At 44.4% G+C, this 23,910-nt stretch overlaps 2 protein-coding genes across 2 annotated transcripts in view; both read left to right on the top strand.

The window, feature by feature from the left end:
* MPP4 (MAGUK p55 scaffold protein 4) overlaps positions 1-11,065 on the top strand; it is a 35,929-nt gene extending 24,864 nt beyond the window's left edge. The window contains exons 19-22 of the mRNA XM_077829466.1: positions 994-1,087; positions 6,307-6,415; positions 8,746-8,880; positions 10,704-11,065. Of these exons, the coding sequence (XP_077685592.1) occupies positions 994-1,087; positions 6,307-6,415; positions 8,746-8,880; positions 10,704-10,895 (530 nt within the window). The 3' untranslated portion in view covers positions 10,896-11,065. The remainder of the gene's footprint in view (positions 1-993; positions 1,088-6,306; positions 6,416-8,745; positions 8,881-10,703) is intronic.
* Positions 11,066-14,026: 2,961 nt separating this feature from the next.
* Positions 14,027-23,910, top strand: part of TMEM237 (transmembrane protein 237) — a 31,448-nt gene continuing 21,564 nt past the window's right edge. The window contains exons 1-5 of the mRNA XM_077829829.1: positions 14,027-14,193; positions 16,651-16,682; positions 20,744-20,754; positions 21,439-21,495; positions 23,028-23,141. Of these exons, the coding sequence (XP_077685955.1) occupies positions 14,164-14,193; positions 16,651-16,682; positions 20,744-20,754; positions 21,439-21,495; positions 23,028-23,141 (244 nt within the window). The 5' untranslated portion in view covers positions 14,027-14,163. The remainder of the gene's footprint in view (positions 14,194-16,650; positions 16,683-20,743; positions 20,755-21,438; positions 21,496-23,027; positions 23,142-23,910) is intronic.

Raw genomic sequence — 23,910 nt, 5'->3', positions numbered from 1 at the left:
GGTTTGATTCTTGTTATGCCAATGGATTACCTGCGTGACTTTGGACAAGTCACTTAATCTCATTATACCTCATTTTTTCTCATTTGTAAAATGGGGCTGAGGCCCTTCCTAGGGGAGTAGTGAAGATAAATTCATTGAATGTTTGTTTATAAGGTGTCCAGATATTATGGTAATGAGGGCCATATAAATATCCAGATAGACAGGAAACTAGCAAGCCTTGCAGATTTCCCTTCTAGCATACTAAATCTAAAGCAGATTCTCACAACTTCTCATCTCTGACTTGAATGGAGAGATGTTTGGCATCTGCTCATTCGGTACAAGGTTTTGTGAAGATAAAACTCCAGAAGTGCAAGGCTCTAAATCCCTGTCTTAATAGTTTTAAAATTGAGGAACTGGAGCAATTTATCAATCTTACATTTCTTAGCCTTCTCAAAGAAATTAATACAATATAAAGTGGAGCAGTGCAGGCCATTTTTAAACTACTGCAGAACAGTTTTCATGCACTGCCACTTGTCGAGGTGGTTTTATTTTTTCGGTGTAGCAGGAAAGTTAAATTGGCGGGAGGAGCATTGCAGTGTGTAAAACTCTACTGTTTAGTCAACAAAAGCTGACTTTTGTCGACAAAACTGTGTAGTGTAGACAAGGTCTAAGTCTAATGGTTCACTGTTCCTTCAGGAACAATGCCCATTGTGCTTAAAATGGACCCCAAGGGGTAGTGTGGGGACACACATTCAATTTTGGAAGATTTACTGATCTCATTCTAGTGTAGACAGGGCTTTTGCTGTGAGCTAGAAAGTAGAAACCATTAGTTATATTATTTCCATTTGATTACTTGTGAAAATGAACAGAGTTTTTAAAATTTATATATTCACAGCTCCAAAAATGGAGTTTGGGAGTCCTGGCTTTTCACTATGAACTATGTTCTCAAATTGATTTACTGAAGAAAGAAAATACTTACAAGAACTTTAAAAACTTTTATTTTTCTTTCTTAAGACACCACTCGTGCTCAGAAAAGCTATGAAGAGAATGGTCGTGAGTATCACTATGTATCAAAGGAAACATTTGAAAACATGGTATATAGTCACAGGTAATTTTGGGATTCCTATTGCTTTCATCTCTAAAGTTTAACATGCTCCAAGGCAGGGATAGTCTTGTGGTTTAGCCCAAATGCTGAGAGTCAGAAGACCAGGGTTCTTTTCCTTTTCTGCCACAGACTTCTGGTGTGAGCTGTAGGATATGTGTACACTGCACTTAAAAACCCACAGCTGGCCCATGCCAGCTGACTTGGGCTTACTGGACTCAGGCTAAGGGGCTGTTTAATTGCAGTGTAGATGTTTAGGCTTGGGCTGGAGCCCAGGCTCTAACTCTCTAAAGTTGGAGAGTCCCAGAGCTAGGACTGCAGCCCAAGCCTGAATGCCTACACTGCAATTAAACAGCTCCACAGCCCGAACCCCATGAGCCTGAGTCAGCTGGCACTGCCCAGAAGTGGATGTCTAATTGCTGTGTATACATGAATACCCTTAGGCCCAGATTTTCAAAGTAGCCTCTCCTTTAGAGTGTGTTGGTTTTTGACTGCCTAATTTTAGCAACCTCGGACCTGATTCTTAGAAGGCCTGAGCTCCTGCAACTCCTGTGGACTTCAGTTGGAGTTATGGGTTCTCAACACTTCTAAAAATCAGACTGTACATTTCTAAAATAAGGCTAAAACTGAGCACTCAAAATCAGGCCCTGATCCCACATCCACATCTTTAGTGGGAGTGGGCCTTGCAGTCAAATGTATCTCCATGAAGGCACCAGAACCTTTAAGGACCAAATTTTCAAAAGTGCCCTCTAACTTGTATGCTGCAGTTTCCCCATTAGTAAAATGAGGATATTTACATAATTCAAAGGGCTGTTATGAAGCATAATTCATTAAAGCATGTAAAAGACTTTAGATACATCTACACAGCAAAAAAAAATCCTGCAGCAGCAAGTCTGAGCCTGGGTCTATAGACTTGGACTCACACCATAGTGCTAAAAATAGCGATGTAGCCATTCCAGCTTGGGCTCTGAAACCCACCCTCTTCCCTGGGCTTCGTAGCCTGAGCTCAGGCCCAAGCCAGAAGGTCTGTAGTATGGCTATTTTTTTAGCTTTGTAGTGCAAGCTCCATGAGCCTGTGTGTAAACCCAGCCCCTGAGACTCACTGTCACAGGATTTGGGTGTGTTTTTTTGGTTTTTTTGCTGTGTAGATGTACCCTTCTTCTTCGAGTGCTTGCTCATGTCCATTCAACTTACGTGTGTGTGCTTGCCACGTGCACTGGTGCTGGAAGTTTTTCCCTCAGCAGTATTCGTAGGGGACTGGCTCTGGCGCCCCCTGGAGTGGCGTGCACGTGCCGCGGTATATAGGGTGCTGCTGGTTCTCCCCACCCTCAGTTCCTTCTTGCCGCCAGTGACGGTGCTGGAACTGTTGCTTCAGCTAGTGCTGTTGCTGCTCATTCATACGAACTAATTATCTCTTGTATTATAGTGTATGTAGTTTTCTGTTAGTGTTTATAAATCCCTTAGCTATAGTTAGAGACTTTGTAGGTTCTGAATTGGACTTTGCCTCGGGATGGGGCATGTCCCAGTCCCCAGGCTTTAAGCCCTGTGATTGCTGCAAGAGGCCCGTGCCCGTTAGTGATTCAGACAGCAGTTGTCTGCGTTGCTTGAGCGAAGGACACATCAGTGAGAAGTGCAAAATTTGCAAGTCCTTCAAGCCAAGGACTAAGAAGGAGCACGATATTCAGCCCTCACCCCAGCACCAGAGCAATGCTCTGACTCTGCACTGAGCACCGTGACCTTGGTACGCAGCGCCCCATTGGCCGTCCGCTGGCCAGCACCAGTTCCCATCCGTGGCTCCAACCAAGAAGCCAAAGAAGGTGATGGGAGGCCAGTCTCCAACCTCCCGCAAGGGAAAGGATAAAACAGAGTGTGAACAAGGTCCCATGCTAGGCAACTCTTCACCCATGTCAGGATCTCAGGCCCAAGCTCCGAGGGAGTGATGTAGCCCAACCCGTTCCCCGCCGGCTGCCCTGGATAACGGCAGAGGCGTCCATCAGCTCTGGGTGCCGTCCATGCCAGAGGCCCTGCAGGCAGCACGGGAAATCATGATCCTCCCTGTGCCACCCACACCCGCTCCTGCGGTTCCTCAGTCATGGGGTAAATACGCGTTCAGGCCACTTCCGCCCTCAGCAGCACCATTCCCCGTCGTGGGGAACGTCTGGGGGTGAAAGTAACTTAAAGTACTTACCGGTACTCGGGAGTCCTGAGCAGGGGGCTTGGCCTCGGCCGGAAGAGGCGGGGCCTTTAAATACCCAGGCCCTTTAAATCAAGGTTTAAAGGCTCTGGCTGCGGCTGGGAGCCTTGAGGCCTTTAAATCACCCCCAGAGCTGGCAGCTGGGAGCCCCGGGGCTCAGGGGTGATTTAAAGGGTCCCGGGCTCTGGCCACTGCTACCGCAGCAGCGCTCTGGGCCCTTTAAATTGCCGCCGGAGCCCTACCGCCGCTACCCCAGGGCTCCAGCAGCAGGGCTCGGGGGGTGCTTTAAAGGGCCCGGGGGCTCTGGCCGCTGCGGGGAGCCTTTGGGGGTGTGCTTTAAAGGGCGCGGGGCTCCCCGCAGTGGCCGGAGCCCCAGGCCCTTTAAATCAGCACCGGAGCCCGGCCGCCACTACCCCAGGGCTCCAGCAGCAGGGCTCGGGGGGTGCTTTAAAGGGCCCGGGGGCTCCGGCCGCTGTGGGAGAGGCCGCTGTGGGGGAGCCCGGGGGCTCCGGCCGCTGCTACCCCAGGGCTCTGGCAGTGGGGCTCGGGGGGCACTTTAAAGGGCCTGGGAGCCCAGGGCCCTTTAAAGCATCAGCTTGGGAAAGCCAGTCCAGCACGGCGTACTGGCTCTTGCCGGTATGCTGTACCGGCTTACTTTCACCTCTGGGAACGTCCCACCAGCACTTGCCCTCCCGTAGCCACCATGCATCTGACCACAAAAGGCAGATGCAGCGCAGCCCCATTTGGTCCCCAGACCTTGGGCACGGGCAGAGAGGCTCGAGGCATAGCTTGCTGGCCACTGGGTGCAGACCTTTGGAGGCATGCACCCCCCAGCAGGAGTACCAGTCCTGGCACCCGGTATCTACGAGACTGCTGTACCGCTCCAGGGACCCATCGAGGGATTGACGTCACCACTCCTCGGACTGTTGCTAATCCCGTAGGAGGACATCACCACATTTGGGTGCTTCCCGGCACTGGGCCCACTCCTCACCCCGGTACCGCTTGTCAAGTGCGAGACTTAGATCACCAGCTCCAAGCCATCGCGGATCCATCGAGCGCCACTGGTCCCTAAGACCCCGCTCCAGATCAGACTCCAGGCAGAGTGACTGGCACCGGTCAGGACAGAGCCACCGTTCCTCTCTGTCCTGGTCACCTGGGAGTGACCACTCAGGATCCAGCCCTGGTTCAGAGCAAGGTTCCCTGACAGCGGGACAAGCTCCAGTATCAGCAGTACTGGCTCCATGGTCAGCACCAAAACCAGCCCCGTGGCCTCAGGCCAGGTTCACCCAGCCCTCCCAGGCCGCCCGCTCGCTGTCCGGAGCCTCGGAGAGACCAGCTGCCTCTCCCGCTGTCCTGTGGTGCACAAAGCCTTGGGTGCAAGGACCCCGCAGGTCAAAGAGGGAGCAGGGGAACAAGCCACTGGGCCACAAATAGTTGTGGAGGACCCTACTGCACCGGCATCTTCCTCGTCATCACCAGACGAGGCTATAACGGGGTCACCTCTCCCGGTTCCTCCAGATGATGGTAAAGCACACCAGGAACTACTGAAGAGGGTCGCTGCCAACCTGATCTTCAGGCGGAGGAGCTAGAGGAGCCTTCGGATTCTCTCTTCAATGTCCTCTGCTCCACAGCACTGGCCAGGGTGGCTCTACCCTTCATGATGGGGTCTCTAAGATCACTAATGCCCTGTGGCAAACTCCTTCCTCCCATCTCCAAGAGGGCCGAGCGCAAGTATTTTGTGCCATCCGAAGGCCACGAGTACCTGTACACCCACCCTGCTCCCAACTCCCTAGTGGTAGAAGCAGTTATCCACAGGGGACAACAAGGTCAACCCGGGGTACCCCTAAGAACAAAGACTCCAAGAGACTAGACTTGTTTGGGCGTAAGGTTTATTCATCCTCCAGTTGAGGGTGGCCAACCATCAAGCCCTCCTGAGATGCTATGATTTTAACATGTGGCAAGCCATAGCCAAGTTCAAGGGCTCCCTTCCTGAGGCTTCTAGGAAGGAGTTCTGGGCTATTATGGACTAGGGCACACCTGCTACCAGGACCATGCTCCCGGCAGTGCTCCGGCGCCAATCATCAGAGCCCACTCAACCAGAGCACAGGCATCTTTGGTGGCCTTCGTGGAACACTTCCCAATCCAGGACATCTTTTGAGCCACAACGTAGCCCTCAGTGCACACATTCACGCCATTACCCAGGAGGCCATTACCCAGGAGGCCAGGGATGACGTTGAGTTCGGCAGAGCGGTGTTGCAATCTCCACGTCCGTGAACTCCTACCCACCTCCGAGGGATACTGGTTGGGAGTCACCTAAGTTGAATGGACATGAGCAAGCACTCGAACAAAAGACAGTTATCTTTTCCGTAACTGGTGTTCTTCAAGATGTGTTGCTCGTGTCTATTCCACAACCTGCCCTCCTTCCCCATTGTCGGAGTTTCTGGCAAGAAGGAACTGAGGGTGGGGAGAACTAGCAGTGCCCTATATACCGCGGCATGTGTGTCCCCTACGGATACTGCTGAGGGAAAAACTTCCGGGACCGGTGTATGTGGTGAGCACACACACCTAAGTTGAATAGACAGGAGCAACATATCTCGAAGAACACCAGTTACGGAAAAGGTAACTGTCTTTTTGAGATCCCGATGGTTAGCCCTACATAAATGCAAAGTATTGGTTTTGTTATTACTGTAGTAAATACCAGTGTAGAATTTCCATATAGATGTCTTGATACCAATCAAAACCATGACCTCTGAACCTTCTCATGTATATTTGGAGGGGAAGTGGGTAGAAATACATAATTTTGGAGTCTCTTCAGAGACTGGAGATTTGGATCTGACAGTCCTGTTTAATCTAGATTTTTATCCTCAGTAACGGTTCCAGTATCTTAATATCATTCAGTTTCCACAGAGGAGTAATCCTTCTTTAGCTCTTCGGTCTCTTGATTTCATTGCTAAATGCATATTTCAGAGGCTGTCATTTAAAGGGTCTGCTTCACTTCTCTTCTCATTCTCCCTTCTCACCCCTCTTGCAGAATGCTGGAGCATGGGGAATACAAGGGACACCTATATGGCACCAGTGTTGATGCTGTGCGAACAGTTCTTGATGAAGGGAAGATCTGTATAGTGGATTTGGAACCACAGGTAACTAGGGGGATCTAAGACTTAAACTTCATGGAAGAGACTGTCATCTGCATCCTACAGGTCCTGAGAACTGCTTGGAGAGAAGGTTCAATTAGCAAACTTACTATAAAATTGGATCAGGATTCATTAATAAGATTGTGTACATTGTAAACAACAAAGTGAGGTGGAGTATATACATGCACACATGCTATCATTTCTAATGTGCTTATCACCATGGTTTAGAAGTCTATTCTGGTTATTGTATCACATACTTTCAATTGAAAATTTTCCGGGAAAAATGGACACTGACCCATATTGCCTTATACTGTTTTGTACAATGAGACAGTACATCCTGAACGAATGCTACTAGCGACTGAAAAAACTGTTCGTTCATAGCTTGGAAACTTAATCCAGTAGGAGAGACGGGAACGTTTAAGAAAGAATGATTCTCCTGAGACAGTCTAAAGTGTCCCCAGCTTAATTTTACATTGTTGTGTTCTTTAGACTTAAAAGTAGTACCACTGCAATGTCACTGAAGAAACACCTTCCCCAATTCTCTCTAAATGCTTAGAGCAGGGGTGGCGAACCTGTGGCTCTAGAGTCACGTGCGGCTCTTCAGAAGTTAATATGCGGCACCGACTCTGGGGCTAGAGCTACAGGTGCCAACTTTCCAATGTGCCAGGGGGTGCTCACTGCTCCACCCCTGGCTCTGCCACAGGCCCTGCCCCCACTCCAGCCCTAAGCCTGCTGTGGCTTCGTTCCTCCCACTCCCCCTCCAAGCCTCCTGCATGCCACGAAACAGCTGATGCGGAGGTGCGGGGAGGGAGGGGGAGGTGCTGGTCAGAAGGACTGCTGGTGGGTGGGAGGCGCTGGGGGTGGAGTGGGAGCTCATGGGGGGGCTGCTGACGTATTACTGTGGCTCTTTGGCAATGTACGTTGGTAAATTCTGGCGGCTTAGGCTCAGGTTGGCCACCCCTGGGTTAGAGGGAGAACCCCTTTTTCCTCTTCCTTCTCACTGATCGGTGAGAACCAGGGTGGAGTTAACAAAAGAATTTTTCAGAAGCTGCCTGTGTGACTTGAGATTCTTTTATGAGGCGGAATGGTCACTATATCTCCTCAGCGAGGTGATTGGTTAGAGAAGTTTAGGTTGTATCACCTTAAAGGTCTAAAAATGTTGCTCCTTAGATGGAGCTACTATTCTTAACTGATGGTCACAATCAGTGCTTCAAACATTAAGATAACTTCCACATATGCTCCTCTTTTGGGCACTGCAAAAAATATTTCTCCGAAGGCCAGAAAAGAACAAGATTTCTCTCAGCTCCCTTTACGATTCCTGATCCATTTCTAGACCACTCAGCCAAATGAAAAAGTCAGCATCCTGCTAGTTCACGTAGGCTTTCTTCTTTCTAATTCCTGGCCCTGGGCTTGCTGGTAGGGAGGGATAAGGCTAATAAAGGTCTGAGTTAATAGTTGTCAGAAGGTGCTGAAGGCTTTAAGTCCCGCAAAGAACCCTTCTAAGATTTTTCTAAATTACTCCCTTATTTGCTGGTATTAATTCTTCTAATTTTAGAGGGCTTCCATACCTGGGTGTCTCTGGGAACCTAACAAAATATCGTTTAAAAATATAACTGGAAGAAAGGCTCCGTGGAATAAATTCCAGAGGGAAACTTCCTTTAGATACATGGACCTGGAATTGTGCAAGCTTTGACTTGGTGTAGTGGCTTGCACTGGTTGAAGAAATGAAGATAAGTTTCACAGCCTCAGGTGTGAAGTGGTGTGCTGCTCAAAACCATAACAAAACAACCTACCATGAAGGCTCCTATGCTGCGCATTGATGTTCCCTGTGTTCCTGCTGCCTTTCGAGTTTTTCTTCTTGTCCATTCCTTCACCTGAATTCAGTTATCAATGAAAAAAGGAAATTTGATTTTGCCACTGTGGCAGAACATACTTTGTACTCATTAGTTTTTGAACTCCCCCTGCTTTTCACAACAGGTTACAAATACTACTTACTCACAGTGATCTGTTGACATCAACAATTGCATCAATGCATGGAGAGAAGGAAACAAAAGGCAGACAGTGCCTTGCAATACATGGAGCAGGAGAATCAATCTTTTCCAAAGGCAGCCCCAAAACCAAGACAGTTTTGAGCCTCTAAAAAGGAATTACAATTGAAGATTTAAAACTCCCTTAAAAGGTAGCGGATGTAACCTTTTAATGGCCATGTTAGGATTTTGAATACTGCAAAGTCTGGAAATGATGGTACATAACCATTTGTTTTTAATAGAAATAAAATATGGGATGAATACGACTTACACATTTTAATGTAACTACTATCTGACCTTGACTTGCAGGGTATCCAAATGGCTCGGACACACGATCTAAAAGCCTATATTATATTCATCAAGCCACCTAGTATGAGCTGCATGAGACAGTCTCGGAAAAACGCCAGGGTCATTACAGACTATTATGTGAACATGAAATTCAAGGTGAGTTTCAGAGAATGAAGGTGGTGCAACAGTGATGGTTCAGTCAGAAACTGCCACATTCCTATATTGTATTAATGGTTTAAAGGACCCTCGTGTCTTTGGTCTGAAACAAATCAGATCTGATAACATTCAGCATGTTGCGAAGCCCCTCTCTCTTCCTGGTGTTTTGGAGTGGAAGTGGAGAACAGAGGGCTGGGAATTGTGCCCTGGGGTTGGGATATGTGGCTAGAGTGGGTTTCTTTGGAGGAAGTCTGATTTCTGTATTTATATTTGCATTATTTGGTTTGTTTTTGTAATATATAGCCAAGGTGCCTAGATCTCTGGGTAGGCACTTCCATGTTGTTTAAAGTTAAATATGTGGAACCCTCTTCCTTCAGTGTTGTCAGAGTCCCTTTTCCTATAGACATCCGCTATAGATATTTCAAACAAAAGCACAGTGGTTGTGTTCTGCATGTGATGCATTCCTACCTATATTACAGTAAAATTATAGATGCCTTACTTTGTCTAGACACTTAACAAAAATTAAACAGGATTAAAAAAAAGTCACACTTTTTTCTATAACTTTTAGTCTTCAATTTGACCTTCATTGTCTAGCACTGTATGTTTTAAAATTTTAGATTTCTGATGACTTCCTAGACTCCCTTTTCCTTCATTTTGTCTGTGGGAGGTGATCATAATTACATAACTAAAAACATGGAATTTGGGGAAATATTGCTGACAAACTGAAATACAGATTAGGAACATAGGTGTGGCAAAACTGATCGGACCTCTGGTCTATCACATCTGGATTCTGCCTGTAGCATTAGCCAGTACAGTGATACTTCAGAGGCAAATAACAGCACCCTCACCTCATCTAGGCAACTGTGCAATGCAGCATGTGGGGGTAGAGGAAGACTTCTTGTGAACCATGCAAGCCATCAGTCGTGCTCCAAAGGTTTAGAATTGATTACCATTGTAATGGCATGCCTATCTTACAGTTGTTATAGGTTATAAGTCTGTAAATGTTAACACAAACAGAAATTATTCTGACAGGAACCATCCTCAGCTGATGTAAATTGGCATGGCTTCATTGAAGTCACTAGAACTTCGCCAATTTACACTAGCTGAGGATCTGGCCCATGGTGTGGTTTTCCAAATCGTCCCTACCCTGAAAAGACATACAAAATAACTGATCCTGGAAGCCCTGTGGAACTTGCAATGACTTCAGTCAGAGCTTCTGCTTGCAGATGGTTTGCAGGATTGAGTCCCACTGGAAATTATATGCAAGAACTCCCTCTTAGTCTCAAACGAATATCAAATGATCATATTTTAATACAAGGGAGCTTATTCCAAGAAGCATGAGGTTTATAATGGGACACGCATGCAAATGGTTTGGAGTTGACATATAGAAACTAAGTTTTCTGAAGGGATGTCTGCAACACTTTCAGGGAGAACCATGGCAGAATAGAAGGTCTTTATTTATAATAATATTACTTTGTATTTCTATGCCCCCTTTTATATGAGGATCTCAGTGTTTTATGAACATCAGTGAATTAACCCTTACAACCTCCCTGTGAGGTAAGGAAGTAGTAGTATCCTTTATTTTACAAATTGGAAACCTAAGCACAGACGGGCTAAGTGTCTTGCCCAAGGTCACATACTGAGTCAATGGTAGAGCTGGGAAGAGAAATCAAATCTCCTGGCTCCAAGTTCTGTCATCTGGCCACTAACCTCCAGTTCCTCTTTGGAAGAGTAGAAAGTGAAAACTTGGATAAACCTATTCCCATCCAAAAGTGTCCCACATGAAACTATAATGTTCTATAGGTCTGTACTGTCTCTTACAGGAGGAAGACTTGCAGGAGATGGAGGACTGTGCTAAGAAAATGGAAGCTCAGTTTGGTCAATTCTTTGATCAAGTGATTGTAAATGACAACTTACAAGAGGCCTGTGTGCAGCTGCTGTCTGCAGTCCATCAGGCACAGGATGATCCCCAGTGGGTCCCTGCTACATGGATTTGTTCAGATACTCAGTCATAATTCTGAGAAGCAGGCAGTTTCACAAAGATTATATCTTATGTTTTACCTCCAGAATAATCCTGTCAGGATTGTAAGAATATATCTTTGTGTGGAGAGAGTTTGGAGGGGGATTAGGAAAAAAGCTATAATGAGATAATCATACTGTCTTCATTGTAGTTCTTACTGCAACATGTGATGCTTAACATCAATTTTGTACCAAAAAAGTGCTGTAGTATCTCAGAATTACAAAAATAAAAGATCTGTTTTCTTGCATGTACTTGTGTGGTCTAATCATACCCGAGTTAAAGAAAAAGTGCTTCCCATACTTCCTTTTTGTTAGAGCCTTCTTCATTTTTATGATGCTTGTGTATTCCCAAAGGATAATCCCCCATGGTTTTATCAAGATGTAGCAAGTTTGGAGTATGCTTAGTAGGTTGACTTGATGCACCAGGGGAGAGTGCTTTATAAATGTATTATTCTGCTGCTTGCTTCTGTCTCAAACAAGTTTCTTAGCTGATGTTTCTTTTTAAATTAGGTTTAATGCCATTCACAACACAAATGACTCCAGAACTCACATTCACCTGTAAAATAAAATTGACTTTATTTTAATTTTTTTACAGCTATTAAATGCTGACAGATATCATCTTTGTAAAGACACATCACTAAATGTAATGATGATCTAGTCCATAGCAGGTTAGCTGAAGCAATTTACAAGAGCAGGTTTATCAGTCTAGAAGCAGTTAAGTGCCTGATACTGCAAATGCTTATTCACATGACTAGTCTAACTGAAGTCAAATCAGTGAAGTTACTCATGTGCCTAAGTGTAAGAGAGCATCCTTGGGTTCTGAGTCCTTTGGTTGCAAGGGTTCCCAAACACAGCAGTAAATAAGAATGGCAGATGATGATGTGCACAACTGATTGATGGCAGCACCCTGCTTCTGGTCCAGGATTTAGAAATGAGATGCACCATCAAAAGGAGGACAGCTGCTGGTAACTCTAACTCCTGACTCCCTTTGGTGCATCTTGGCTTATACTAGTAATCCACTGTTGTCCACTAGAAGCAAATGTGTATTTATGATGTCTGATAATGAACAGGTTTGTGTAATATACTAAAGAATAATGGTATCTTTAGAACTGAATCCTCTCTCGTCCTAGTTTATGTAGAAGTATAACACTATAAACTCCATCAAGTACTTACTTGCATTTGGTTACTCTGCACTCCTCTCTCATCCTAACCAGTATAACTGAAACATGTTGCAAGGTCAATTGGGTAAACTGGTAAAAACTTCCTTTTCCTGGGTCATTTTTAATTTATGTAAAACAGAACAATTAGAGGTTTAAAGCATTTAGCAAAAAAGTTTTATTTTCAAAGCTAGGGAAAGCAAGAGTGCAGAGCTCAGTGTCCAGTGCCTTATGCACCTGAGTTTTCTACTGTACGTGTTGCACTAGTCATTCACCATTACAGGAAATAAGTAACGCAAATGTTAAGGCTATGTATGTGGGTTTCTTAAGTCTAATAGAAAAGATTCTGGGTTTTCCCTTCGCACAACTCTTACACCTACTGACTGCTCTAGCTAAAAATTACAATACACAATAAACCCAGGTAATACACTTCCAGTTGAGTGCACTTTTAGAGATTGGTATCTTATACCAGCTATTGACCATTCATGTGCCAATACATAACTACTCTGGACGAGTGTGTAAAGTACACGTCAGGACAGTATAAAGGAATAGGTTCCTTCCAGTTCTTTCCCTCCCTACTACCAGCAAACTGAAGAGAACCTGGTGATGGTTTCTCTCTCCTTCTGAAACACTATGCCCTGTTCATGTGTAGGTGTGTTTCCTAACAATCAGTTCCTTTGATCACAGGGCAGCTTGGGCATTAGTGTTATGGTCTTCCTGTCTTTTTTCTACATTTGATTTCCTGTAAGAGCTTTTAAAATGCAATCTTTGGTCTCTCATAATTGCCAGTCAAGGCTGTTTAAAAACACAAAACAAAAAACCTGCACATTTAAAAGTGATATTAAAAGCATATTTTAATGCAATGGTAGAGTTGGAAAATAGTTGTATTTGACAAGCCACACAGAGCTCTTTCACACCATTCTGGTGGCTCTTGTACTTTGCCCTTTTAAGAGTATGTGTTCAGTCATTGAACAGAGAGCCTACTTTAGATAGTGGGAGTTTTGTTTAGATTTTTCTTAGAATTGTGCAAATCCATATATTTTGTTTTTCTTAGTCTGGATTCCTCTTGCTAGTTCAATTTTTTTTCTGTGATACTGTACTTATTATTTCCTCCCCTTCAGAGCCTGAGTGCACAAACCCCCACCTTCCTTCTGATTCTTCCTGTCCAGGCCTGCAGAGGAACCTTGAATTGGCAGGGGGCATCACAAATGAACAACGTGAGCTAACTCGATTGGTAAAGGAGCAAAGGCTCCAAGGATGGCCATGCAACGTACTATTGCAGGGCCCTGCTGTTCATCGTTGTGTTCTTTCTGAGGCTTCTTCCCCAGCCCCCGCCCCCTTGGTCTAGTTCAAACGAAACATTTCAAGATGCACTTAAAAGTGAGGTTCCCTGTCGTCACGAGGGAGAGATGCTCCAGCAAAGGTTGCAGATCGCAGCCCCATGGGGCGCAAGGGCTGCCAGGGCACCCCAGCCGGGGCGGGGCCCTAACTGCAGATCCCGCTTGTAGGGAGAGGGGGCTGCCCGCTCGGGCCTGCTTGACGCCTACACCCTACAGTGTCTGACACAAGGGCCGGGGGGGGGGGGGGGGAGCCGGCTAGGGGCGATGGCTGCGTGACCCAGCAGCTGGGGGCCTGGGCGCTACCCCCGGCGCTCTTGGCCTTGGAGAGCGGAGCCCCCACCAACCCCGCCTAGCCCAGAGGCAGGAGGGATGAGCCAAAAGCGGCCTCGCCCCGAGCTGGAGGGGGGGGCTCCAGCTGCTACACCAGGCCGCCCCCCCCCGAGCTCGCCATCCTCTCCCCGGGGGCTGGAGCCACAGGTACGCTCCAGCCCCCGCCTCACGCAGCGCGGGCTCCAGCCCGGCCGGGGTGGTCCCTGCTGAGGGGGCGGGTCCCCCCGCGCCTCGCTGTGGAGCCTGGGCCCGGGCAGAGCCAGGGGCCGGGGCGGGGGGGCGTTAACCTCCAGGCCCGCAGCCTCCTCGCTGAGCCCCTGGTGGCCGCCCGGAAATCCCTGCCTGGCAGCACCCTCCCCTTCCCCCGCGGCTCCAGCGTCTCGGCGACGGGCGCGCTGGGCTGTGGAGCCGGCCGCGAGCTCCAGGCAAGGCGCGGCATGGAGACCCCGCAGCAGGGAGCCCGCCAGGTGAGGGGCCTGGGCAGGTTGCCGCAGCGAGAGGAGGGGAAATGCGGGGTGGCTCCCTTATCGGGGGAATGTGTTGGGGGTTGGAGGTAGGGTGAGGCTTCCTCATGGGGGTCGTGTGTAGGTGGAGAGGGAGAGTGTGGGGGGGAGGGTTGCAGGTTGGGGAAGGGATGTGGGGGGGAAAGCTCCCTCATGGGGGGAGGGTGCAGGATGGGGGGGGGGGGCTCTCAGAGTTATTTTTGAGATTTACAGCCTCTTCCTCTCAGGTTGGAGGCAGGGGTTTTGACGTCTCCCTGTCAGTGGCCCCCCTTCAGCTCCAGTTCAGTGTGTAACACAGATGGATGGCTATATGGAGGCTTTTAATCCTGCTGAGCTTTCTGAGGCCCCCAACCTGACCTGCATTTTCAGCCGTGCTAAGTAACTGTGTTGAATATGGATTCTGCTACTTCGGTTGTGCAGATGGGACCCAGATCTTGATTAAAAGCTGTAGTTTAAGAACCGTTCATGGTACAGACCAATCTTGAAAAGTCTTTTTTTCAAAAGCCCTTTCAGTAAAGTTCCGTGCCCCATCTGAGCTGGCCAGCACGGCCACGTTAGGAGATTGTAGCTTTAAAAGCAGTGCTTAAAATCAGTTTGCTGAAATAACTGAGCAGGCAGCGTGTTTTGCAATTGCATCTTAGTTGTAGCAATATTGGGAGCCCTCGCGTAGACCAAGCTCCTGTGGCCAGCAACTTTTTTAACAGTGTTGTTAACCCTGCTCAGACCTACATAATACAGTACTGTATTAAGAATGCTAGTGCTTGTGGGAGCATTGTTTACACTGGTGCTGTTGCTGTTGGAGTTCACCAGTGTTAACAATTGTGGGCTTTTTTTTGCCCCCTCCCCCCCCCATATAGACCAAAAAGAGTGACTTTTTCCAAGGGGACATATTAACCCCCTTTATTGATCAAATAACTAGCAATGTCTTGTACATGAACATGATCATGGTCTCGTGCAAATGGCAGCCAGGAATTTCTGATCCCTGTTCTGTTGTGGGCTTGGGCAAGCAAGTCTCTCTTACTGCCTTGGTTTCCTTATCCTTATAATAAATATGTTTATATCATAGCGTTTTTAAATCAGTGTAATGTGTTTTGAAGATGTAAAGAGCTATAAAAATAAGAATGGTCTAAATCTCAGGACTTGCAGTACCTACACTCCTCAGAACCACTGGTTTAAATCCTGGCAGTGCTGACTTAGCCCGTTATGCTTCTGTGGCAAATAAATTCAGTTCAGTGCAATTTAGCCTGGGTCACGTTTGGATAGGGTGACCAGATGTCCCGATATTTAACCCTTTGTCCCACATCCCAATCAATGTAAGCATGGGTAACAATTACTCTTGTGAGTAAAGGGTCATGGGATCTTGGATTTCTTTAATTGCAAGCAGCATTAAGACCTACTGCTGTTCCATTTGGAAAGTTGATGGCAAAATTCCCATAGACTTAAATAAGAGCAATATCAGGGACAACAAGGTTCATGTCTAGCTAATCCTGTCTATCAGAAGCTTATTTTTGTGCAGAGTAAGCTGAGGTCAGAGTCAACACTGTCGGGTTTAGGAAGCTGTTCAGTGTCTCTCTCAAGGACTGATTTTGAATGGTATGGGGAAGAAACAAGTGGTGAGTTCAGTTCTAGCAAGCCTTTAATTACATTGTCTGTGTAATTTTTAATTGAAATAAAGTCTTCGGAGAATGGGGATTTTTCCTTTGTCCAGTTTACTTATTTAATACAAAATCTGAATCTAAGCTGCCTCATTTTTTCTAGGTGAGAAACATTTATCAGGTGTGTGAGCTATGCTTCAGCTAGTCTGTTAACAAGAGGTTTTATTATTTTGTAGTTTTAATTTTGTTTTGACCTTATGGTCAAAATAATTTGAAAAGGTTGTGTTTTCTTGCACATTTTATCATGTTAGACTGTTCTATCTCTAAATTTATAATTTCACTAGTAAAGTACCTGCAACTCTTCATACTATAATCTGCAAATATGTTGATATTAAATACCTAATTTTTGGCAGTGTTTTTGTAGATAATATTTTCAACAACTGATTGGAGTGATGAATTAACTTTCCTGTTTGTGTAGTTTATTAGAAGAGAAGTAAAAATATTTAAAGAGAACAGCTACATATGCTTCTGAGGTGTCTATAGTATCTCTCTAAAATCCAGCACACATCTGAATTTAGGCATTGACATCAAATCTGTAACATATACTACTTTACATTTCTACATAGTACCTTCCATCCAAGGATCTCAATGCACTTGTGTACATATACATATGTGCGTTATGTTCAGAATCGCCTATCAGAAGTTTTAATATTTGTTGGATGTGTCAGTCATGCTTGGAATTAGCTTGTTTCTGTGAAATGGCTTAGCAAGGGTTTAGAAGGGAGATGGTTTCATAACATACTAATGGAAGATTTTTTTATTTCAGTGCCCACCCCGTGCCCTTCCTCCAGTTCCAAGGTAAGATTAGCTGATTATATGAAATATGGTAATTTTTGTGCCCTGGAATGTACTTGAAAGTTGTGAAATTAAGAAAAATGAACTCAACAAGTCTCATAGAGCTCTCACTGACTTTAGTGACATTTTGCTAAGTGTCTTAAAGAGACAAATATGCTTTCAATTCTGTGCTGAACAAAGTTTAAAATAAAATCAAACTTGCATTTGTGAAGCTAGGGTGAAGGCTGTGTCAGCAGTTTCATTATAAACCTAGCTTTATTTCAGTTTTGTATTTCACCACAAAAAATTGCAATAGACTAACATTTTTATAGGTTTCAGAGTAACAGCCGTGTTAGTCTGTATTCGCAAAAAGAAAAGGAGTACTTGTGGCACCTTAGAGACTAACCAATTTATTTGAGCATAAGCTTTCGTGAGCTACAGCTCACTTCATCGGATGCATACTGTGGAAAGTACAGAAGATCTTTTTATACACACAAACCATGAAAAAATGGGTGTTTACCACTACAGAAGGTTTTCTCCCCCCCCCCCACCCCACCCCACTCTCCTGCTGGTAATAGCTTATCTAAAGTGATCACTCTCCTTACAATGTGTATGATAATCAAGGTGGGCCATTTCCAGCACAAATCCAGGGTTTAACAAGAACGTCCGGGGGGGTGGGGGGGAAATACGAAAAAACAAGGGGAAATAGGCTTGAATAGAGACTGGGAGTGGCTAAGTCATTATGCAAGGTAACCTAAATTAATTGTATCCAATTTGCAAATGAATTCCAATTCAACAGTCTCTCGCTGGAGTCTGGATTTGAAGTTTTTCTGTTGTAATATCGTAACTTTCATGTCTGTAATCGCGTGACCAGAGAGATTGAAGGGTTCTCCGACTGGTTTATGAATGTTATAATTCTTAACATCTGATTTGTGTCCATTTATTCTTTTACGTAGAGACTGTCCAGTTTGACCAATGTACATGGCAGAGGGGCACTGCTGGCACATGATGGCATATATCACATTGGTGGATGTGCAGGTGAACGAGCCTCTGATAGTGTGGCTGATGTTATTAGGCCCTGTGATAGTGTGCCCTGAATAGATATGTGGGCACAGTTGGCAACGGGCTTTGTTGCAAGGATAGGTTCCTGGGTTAGTGGTTCTGTTGTGTGGTATGTGGTTGCTGGTGAGTATTTGCTTCAGATTGGGGGCTGTCTGTAGGCAAGGACTGGCCTGTCTCCCAAGATTTGTGAGAGTGTTGGGTCATCCTTCAGGATAGGTTGTAGATCCTTAATAATGCGTTGGAGGGGTTTTAGTTGGGGGCTGAAGGTGACGGCTAGTGGCGTTCTGTTATTTTTTTTGTTAGGCCTGTCCTGTAGTAGGTGACTTCTGGGAACTCTTCTGGCTCTGTCAGTCTGTTTCTTCACTTCCGCAGGTGGGTATTGTAGTTATAAGAATGCTTGATAGAGATATTGTAGGTGTTTGTCTCTGTCTGAGGGGTTGGAGCAAATGCGGTTGTATCTTAGAGCTTGGCTGTAGACAATGGATCGTGTGGTGTGGTCAGGGTGAAAGCTGGAGGCATGTAGGTAGGAATAGCGGTCAGTAGGTTCCGGTATAGGGTGGCACAGACACACCCCTGGAACCCCAACCTGGGATATTCTATCTACTACCCAAAATCCATAAACCTGGAAATCCTGGGCGCCCCATGATCTCAGGCATTGGCACCCTGACATCAGGGTTGTCTGGCTATGTAGACTCCCTCCTCAGGTCCTACACTACCAGCACTCCCAGCTATCTTCGAGACACCACTGACATCCTGAGGAAACTACAATCCATCAGTGATCTTCCTGATAACACCATCCTGGCCACTATGGATGTAGAAGCCCTCTGCACCAACATTCCACACAAAGATGGACTACAAGCTGTCAAGAACACTATCCCCGATAATGTCACGGCTAACCTGGTGGCTGAACTTTGTGAGTTTGTCCTTACCCATAACTATTTTACATTTGGGGACGATGTGTACCTTCAAATCAGCGGCACTGCTATGGGTACCCGCATGGCCGCACAGTATGCCAACATTTTTATGGCTGACTTAGAACAATGCTTCCTCAGCTCTCGTCCCCTAATGCCCCTACTCTACTTGCGCTATATTGATGACATCATCATCATCTGGACCCATGGAAAAGAAGCCCTTGAGGAATTCCACCATGATCTCAACAATTTCCATCCCACCATCAACCTCAGCCTGGTCCAATCCACACTAAGAGATCCACTTCCTGGACACTACAGTGCTAATAAACGATGGTCACCACCCTATACCACCACATACCACACAACAGAACCACTAACCCAGGAACCTATCCTTGCAGCAAAGCCTGTTGCCAACTGTGCCCACATCTATATGCCATCATGTGCCAGCAATGCCCCTCTGCCATGTACATTGGTCAAACTGGACAGTCTCTACGTAAAAGAATAAATGGACATAAATCAGATGTCAAGAATTATAACATTCATAAACCAGTCGGAGAACACTTCAATCTCTCTGGTCACGCGATTACAGACATGAAAGTTGCGATATTACAACAGAAAAACTTCAAATCCAGACTCCAGCGAGAGACTGTTGAATTGGAATTCATTTGCAAATTGGATACAATTAATTTAGGTTACCTTGCATAATGACTTAGCCACTCCCAGTCTCTATTCAAGCCTATTTCCCCTTGTTTTTTCGTATTACCCCCCACCTCCCCGGACGTTCTTGTTAAACCCTGGATTTGTGCTGGAAATGGCCCACCTTGATTATCATACACATTGTAAGGAGAGTGATCACTTTAGATAAGCTATTACCAGCAGGAGAGTGGGGTGGGGAGAGAGAGAACCTTTTGTAGCGGTAAACACCCATTTTTTCATGGTTTGTGTGTATAGAAAGATCTTCTGTACTTTCCACAGTATGCATCCGATGAAGTGAGCTGTAGCTCACGAAAGCTTATGCTCAAATGAATTGGTAGTCTCTAAGGTGCCACAAGTACTCCTTTTCTTTTAACATTTTTATGTAAGTTTTAGCCTAGCAGCAAATAACTTTTTTTTTATCTAATTTTTAAAAAGTACCTTAAAAATATAAGAGTTTGGGTATGTGTAACTTCCTCCTTTGACTTTCCATGGGCTTTGGGGTATAGGATGCTTGTTTTCTAATCATGTAGTAGAAAAGAAGTTTTGTGTTGTAAAAAGATTGGGAAACTGTTTACTTCATAATATCTTATTGCTTCTGTCATTTGGAGGGGAAAAATGCATCAAAGATTTTAAAAACTACTTCAGTCTCAGTAACTTTTGTATTTTCAACCCCTTGTTTTCTTTTCCTGGTCTTCGCCTCATTGTTTATTGCTGTTGAATGCTGTCTCTCATCTGTATTTTAAATTGCAAGCACTTTGGGGCAGAGACTTTTTAAAATCAACTTGGTGCCTAGCATACTTTTGAGTGTGGTATAAATAATATCATCAGTGAATACCATATTGAGGCAAAAGATAGAGAGGTTATGGTTCTGAGGGTTCAATGATCCATGAACCAAGGTAGATTTTGATGATAAGAAAGAACGTTGTTATGGTCTGTTAAGTCGAAAATCCTCTTCGGTGCCTTAAGACATATGTACATAGTAGCCCATAAACGCTTTGAGGAGTCTGAATATTTTTTGTTAGCTGCTTGCTTCACTATCATATAACTTCTTCTGTTAGTTTGTGTCAGACAGTAAGACAGGTTCCAATTAAAGAGCCAGGTAAAATGAAAGTTTCAATCTCATGAACAGCTAACAAACCAAGAAACTGTACATAGTCACAAGTAGCAAACAGACTATTGTTTTGTCTATTGCTAAGCAGCCGCAATCTTGTCATATTCAAATGTTCGTAAAAAGAAATAGGGCTCAGGGGAGGTGGATGGCTTTTATGTATAAGTTCTGTGACCACATAAACCAATTGCATTGTGAGCTCTAACACAGTTCTGAGTTGTAACTAATTCAAAACTAACATTCTTGTTCCTTTTATATTCCTTTCTGATTTTTTTTTTTATTTAAATGGGAAAATCTTGGATCTGAAGTGGAAGCCAAGGTGAGTTTAAGTATTAAGTGCTGTGCATTCTGTTTAACAGTTCCTGTTGACTTCAGTTGAATCGTTTTTAAAGTTTTGCCTAAAAGCAGTATGCTAAGTATTATAATTTATTTATTTAGTGCTTTATGTGTACATGGGTCAAGATTTTAGAAAGTGGCTTATGCTTTTGGGTGGTCAATTGGAGATACCTTAAAGGGGCCTTATCTTCAGAGGAGAGTTATATAGCTTAGAAAAGAGGAAAGAGTCTTTAAAGTCACTCATTTGTGCAGGCCTCACCTCATGGTTGCCCTTCTCTGGACTTTTTCGTTCTCTATTATATCTGTCTTGAGGTGAAGTGACCAGAATTGGACACTATGCTGTATATGAGAAATTTTTCCTATAGCGCATCATTATTATAATTTCCTGGTTTTGTTTTTTTTCAGTGCCCATCCTATGTGTTTTTTTTAACACATCTTGCAGTCTGGGCAGGTTTTTTATTTCCTATTACTTCCCCACTCCTTGCTGTACTCTTCCTTCTCTTTACTCTGCTGATGAGGGTTCTCTTGTGTAAAGAGAGGGCTAGGAAATCCCAATCCTCTTCACTTCCAAAGGGATTCCCCTTTCTGGGTTGAAGTAGAGTTGTTAGAAAGAGAGCACGGATTCCTCCATAGTGTGTAACTAGTTCCTTTATTTTACATCTTACAGATGAAATTCCACTTAGTCGTCCAAAAAGAAAGAAGCCCAAAGGAAAAAATGCACTGGGTAAGAAGCTTCCAGGAGTGAAAGATATACTTGGAATGCTGGAGGAACTCTGTACTGTAGCTGATCTCCTGACAAATGCATCCTTGGATTTCATACCTACCATTCCTAACAGGGCAACTTTTAGTCTTCCTGGGTCGTTCATCTTCATTGGTTATTGTCACAGTTCAAAGCAACTGCACTTGTATTTCCCCCTCATGGTCCAACAAGGGGACCCACTTTTAGGCTTCTGACTCCCCAGCCATCACCTCTCTTGGGCTGAGACCTGTCTGTCTCTTCCTCCTGACTGGGGTTTTTCTGGGCTGCAAAGTTCTCTCCTTACGCTGCAAATTCCCCAGCAAATCAGATTGCCTAAGCAGGCCTGCTTTGCTCTCTCCTCAGAGGCTATAAACATATAAGCAAGCACCTATATTCTTATGGTGAAAGCATCACAGAGAAAACGTATTAAGAAAAATAAAATAACTTACACACATGGTAATAAACTTACCAGAGATCACCCCAAACTCCAGCAACGGCTCTGGGACATGATCAGTTCCTTAAATCCCACTATGGGGTTTTTCTGTGGTTACAAGTTCTTAACAGCTATTCCCTCAGAACGAGCACCCCTATGCATTGGCTAGCCTTTCCTTTATTTAGCTTGAGTCTTTGATCTTCAGAAACTATGAATAGGTAATCAATGAGACAGTGGTTCTCTTCTCAGGGTGTAGCTTCAAAAGGTTAGGTGCTGATGTGGTGATTTGCATTCCCTTTCCCCCATATATTTCCCACTTAACCCATTTAACTTTGTTGGTCCTGAAAGTTCCTTCTTTTCTGTTACGTTGTTTAAGATAGTCCCTTGAAGCACCTAATGTTTCCCAGGGTTTACGTTGTCCATGTCTCTCCCCTGGAAAAGTTAGATACAATCCCACAATAATACATAAACTAGCATTTATAATACAATGGACTCCAAAGCTGTTTAAATGTAATACAATAAGATCTCCCAAAGATATTGTAGGAAATTGCCATATTTGTCACAGTTTTTATACATTGTGATTTTTTTTCTTCTGAAGGGGTATGAGTTAGAATTATAGTCTTAATACTAAAGTCATTGGGCTTTTTCCCCTCAATTCTGGTTGCTAATAAAGCAGCAGATGCTGATACAGCATTGACAAAGTCCTTGAATTTTTTTCTTGCTATTTTTTCCCTTTCTGGTTACCTCAGTTGCTTGGGTCCTTGAGACTAGGCAGTTATCCACAGCCATGAAATGCTTTGCAAACTGATGATTTTACTAAGTGCTCTGAATTCTGAATTGACTCAACACAAATCCAAGTAAATACTACTATGCCTGTTTCTGTAATAGATTTAAATATTGTCAGGTATTCTTTAACATCTCACAGAGGAGATGGATTGTTCACAAAGTGTGTTCCACATGAATTCCACCTAGTAGCTAAACAGAGAAAGAGGAAATACAAAGTGCAGATATGCCCTGGTTGCCTTCCCAGGAAGGCTCACCCTACCATTGAACTGAATTTTTTTTCTTTTATTCTGCTTTTCAGAGGGTATCGTTCATGCAGCTGTCCGTCGGCCATCTGAGAGTAGCGAGCCTCTAACTCCTGAGGTTCAGGATGCTCCACCTCAGAGGAAACGCAAGAAGAAGAGAATGCCTCCCGGTATGTGGAGACTGACAGAAAGGATGGAAGATGGAATTAGGCTTGGCAGCATAAAATCTTGCGAGCCCACTTCTTAAATTTCTATTTCTTAAGCCATTAGAATAAGTGCATCTGCATTGTTTACAGGCCAAAGTCATCTCTAGCGTAAATCCTTGGAGTCTGTGAAAATTCACGTCAATGAAGCAGTAGGCTGAGAAATCCAACACTCAAGCGTCATGCAATTCTAGATGTTCAGGTTTCTACTGGAGTGATAACTCTTCTGTCTTGCCGTCTATGTAGTATTCTGCCATCTATGTAGTATCTTCCGTTTATCTTGTTAAATATGAGCCATATTTTATTACTGCTGCTAGGTTTTGTAATCTACACCATAAAATATATGCATATATAATGTGAATTGGGGCCAAATCAGTGTTCCAGTAGAAATTTACATTTTGGAATTTCCTGAGTTTTGAATGTTTACTTTTCCAGGGTTTCATTATTGCTAGTTTTTTAATTTGAATATTTTCTAATTTTAACAATAGAATAAATTAGAGCAATTTTGTAATATTTTTTAGGATATTGTATTATTCAAGTATCTATTTTCAGTCCAAAAGCAAACACGTTGAGGTGTCTGCATCTGCTAAAAGATTTAAAGACCAGTGGTGGGATGATTTTATGTGATCATAAGAAAATAATATAAGAACTTCGATTATTTCTTAGAGTGAAAAATAGAAAATTGCTTTTCCAATGGTGATCCCAGATTTAATATTTTTAATGAGACAAACAGCAC

The sequence above is a fragment of the Eretmochelys imbricata genome, chromosome 11 (genome assembly GCF_965152235.1).
Source record: "Eretmochelys imbricata isolate rEreImb1 chromosome 11, rEreImb1.hap1, whole genome shotgun sequence".
Lineage (NCBI taxonomy): Eukaryota > Metazoa > Chordata > Testudines > Cheloniidae > Eretmochelys > Eretmochelys imbricata.
This window is presented reverse-complemented; position numbering and strand designations above follow the sequence as displayed.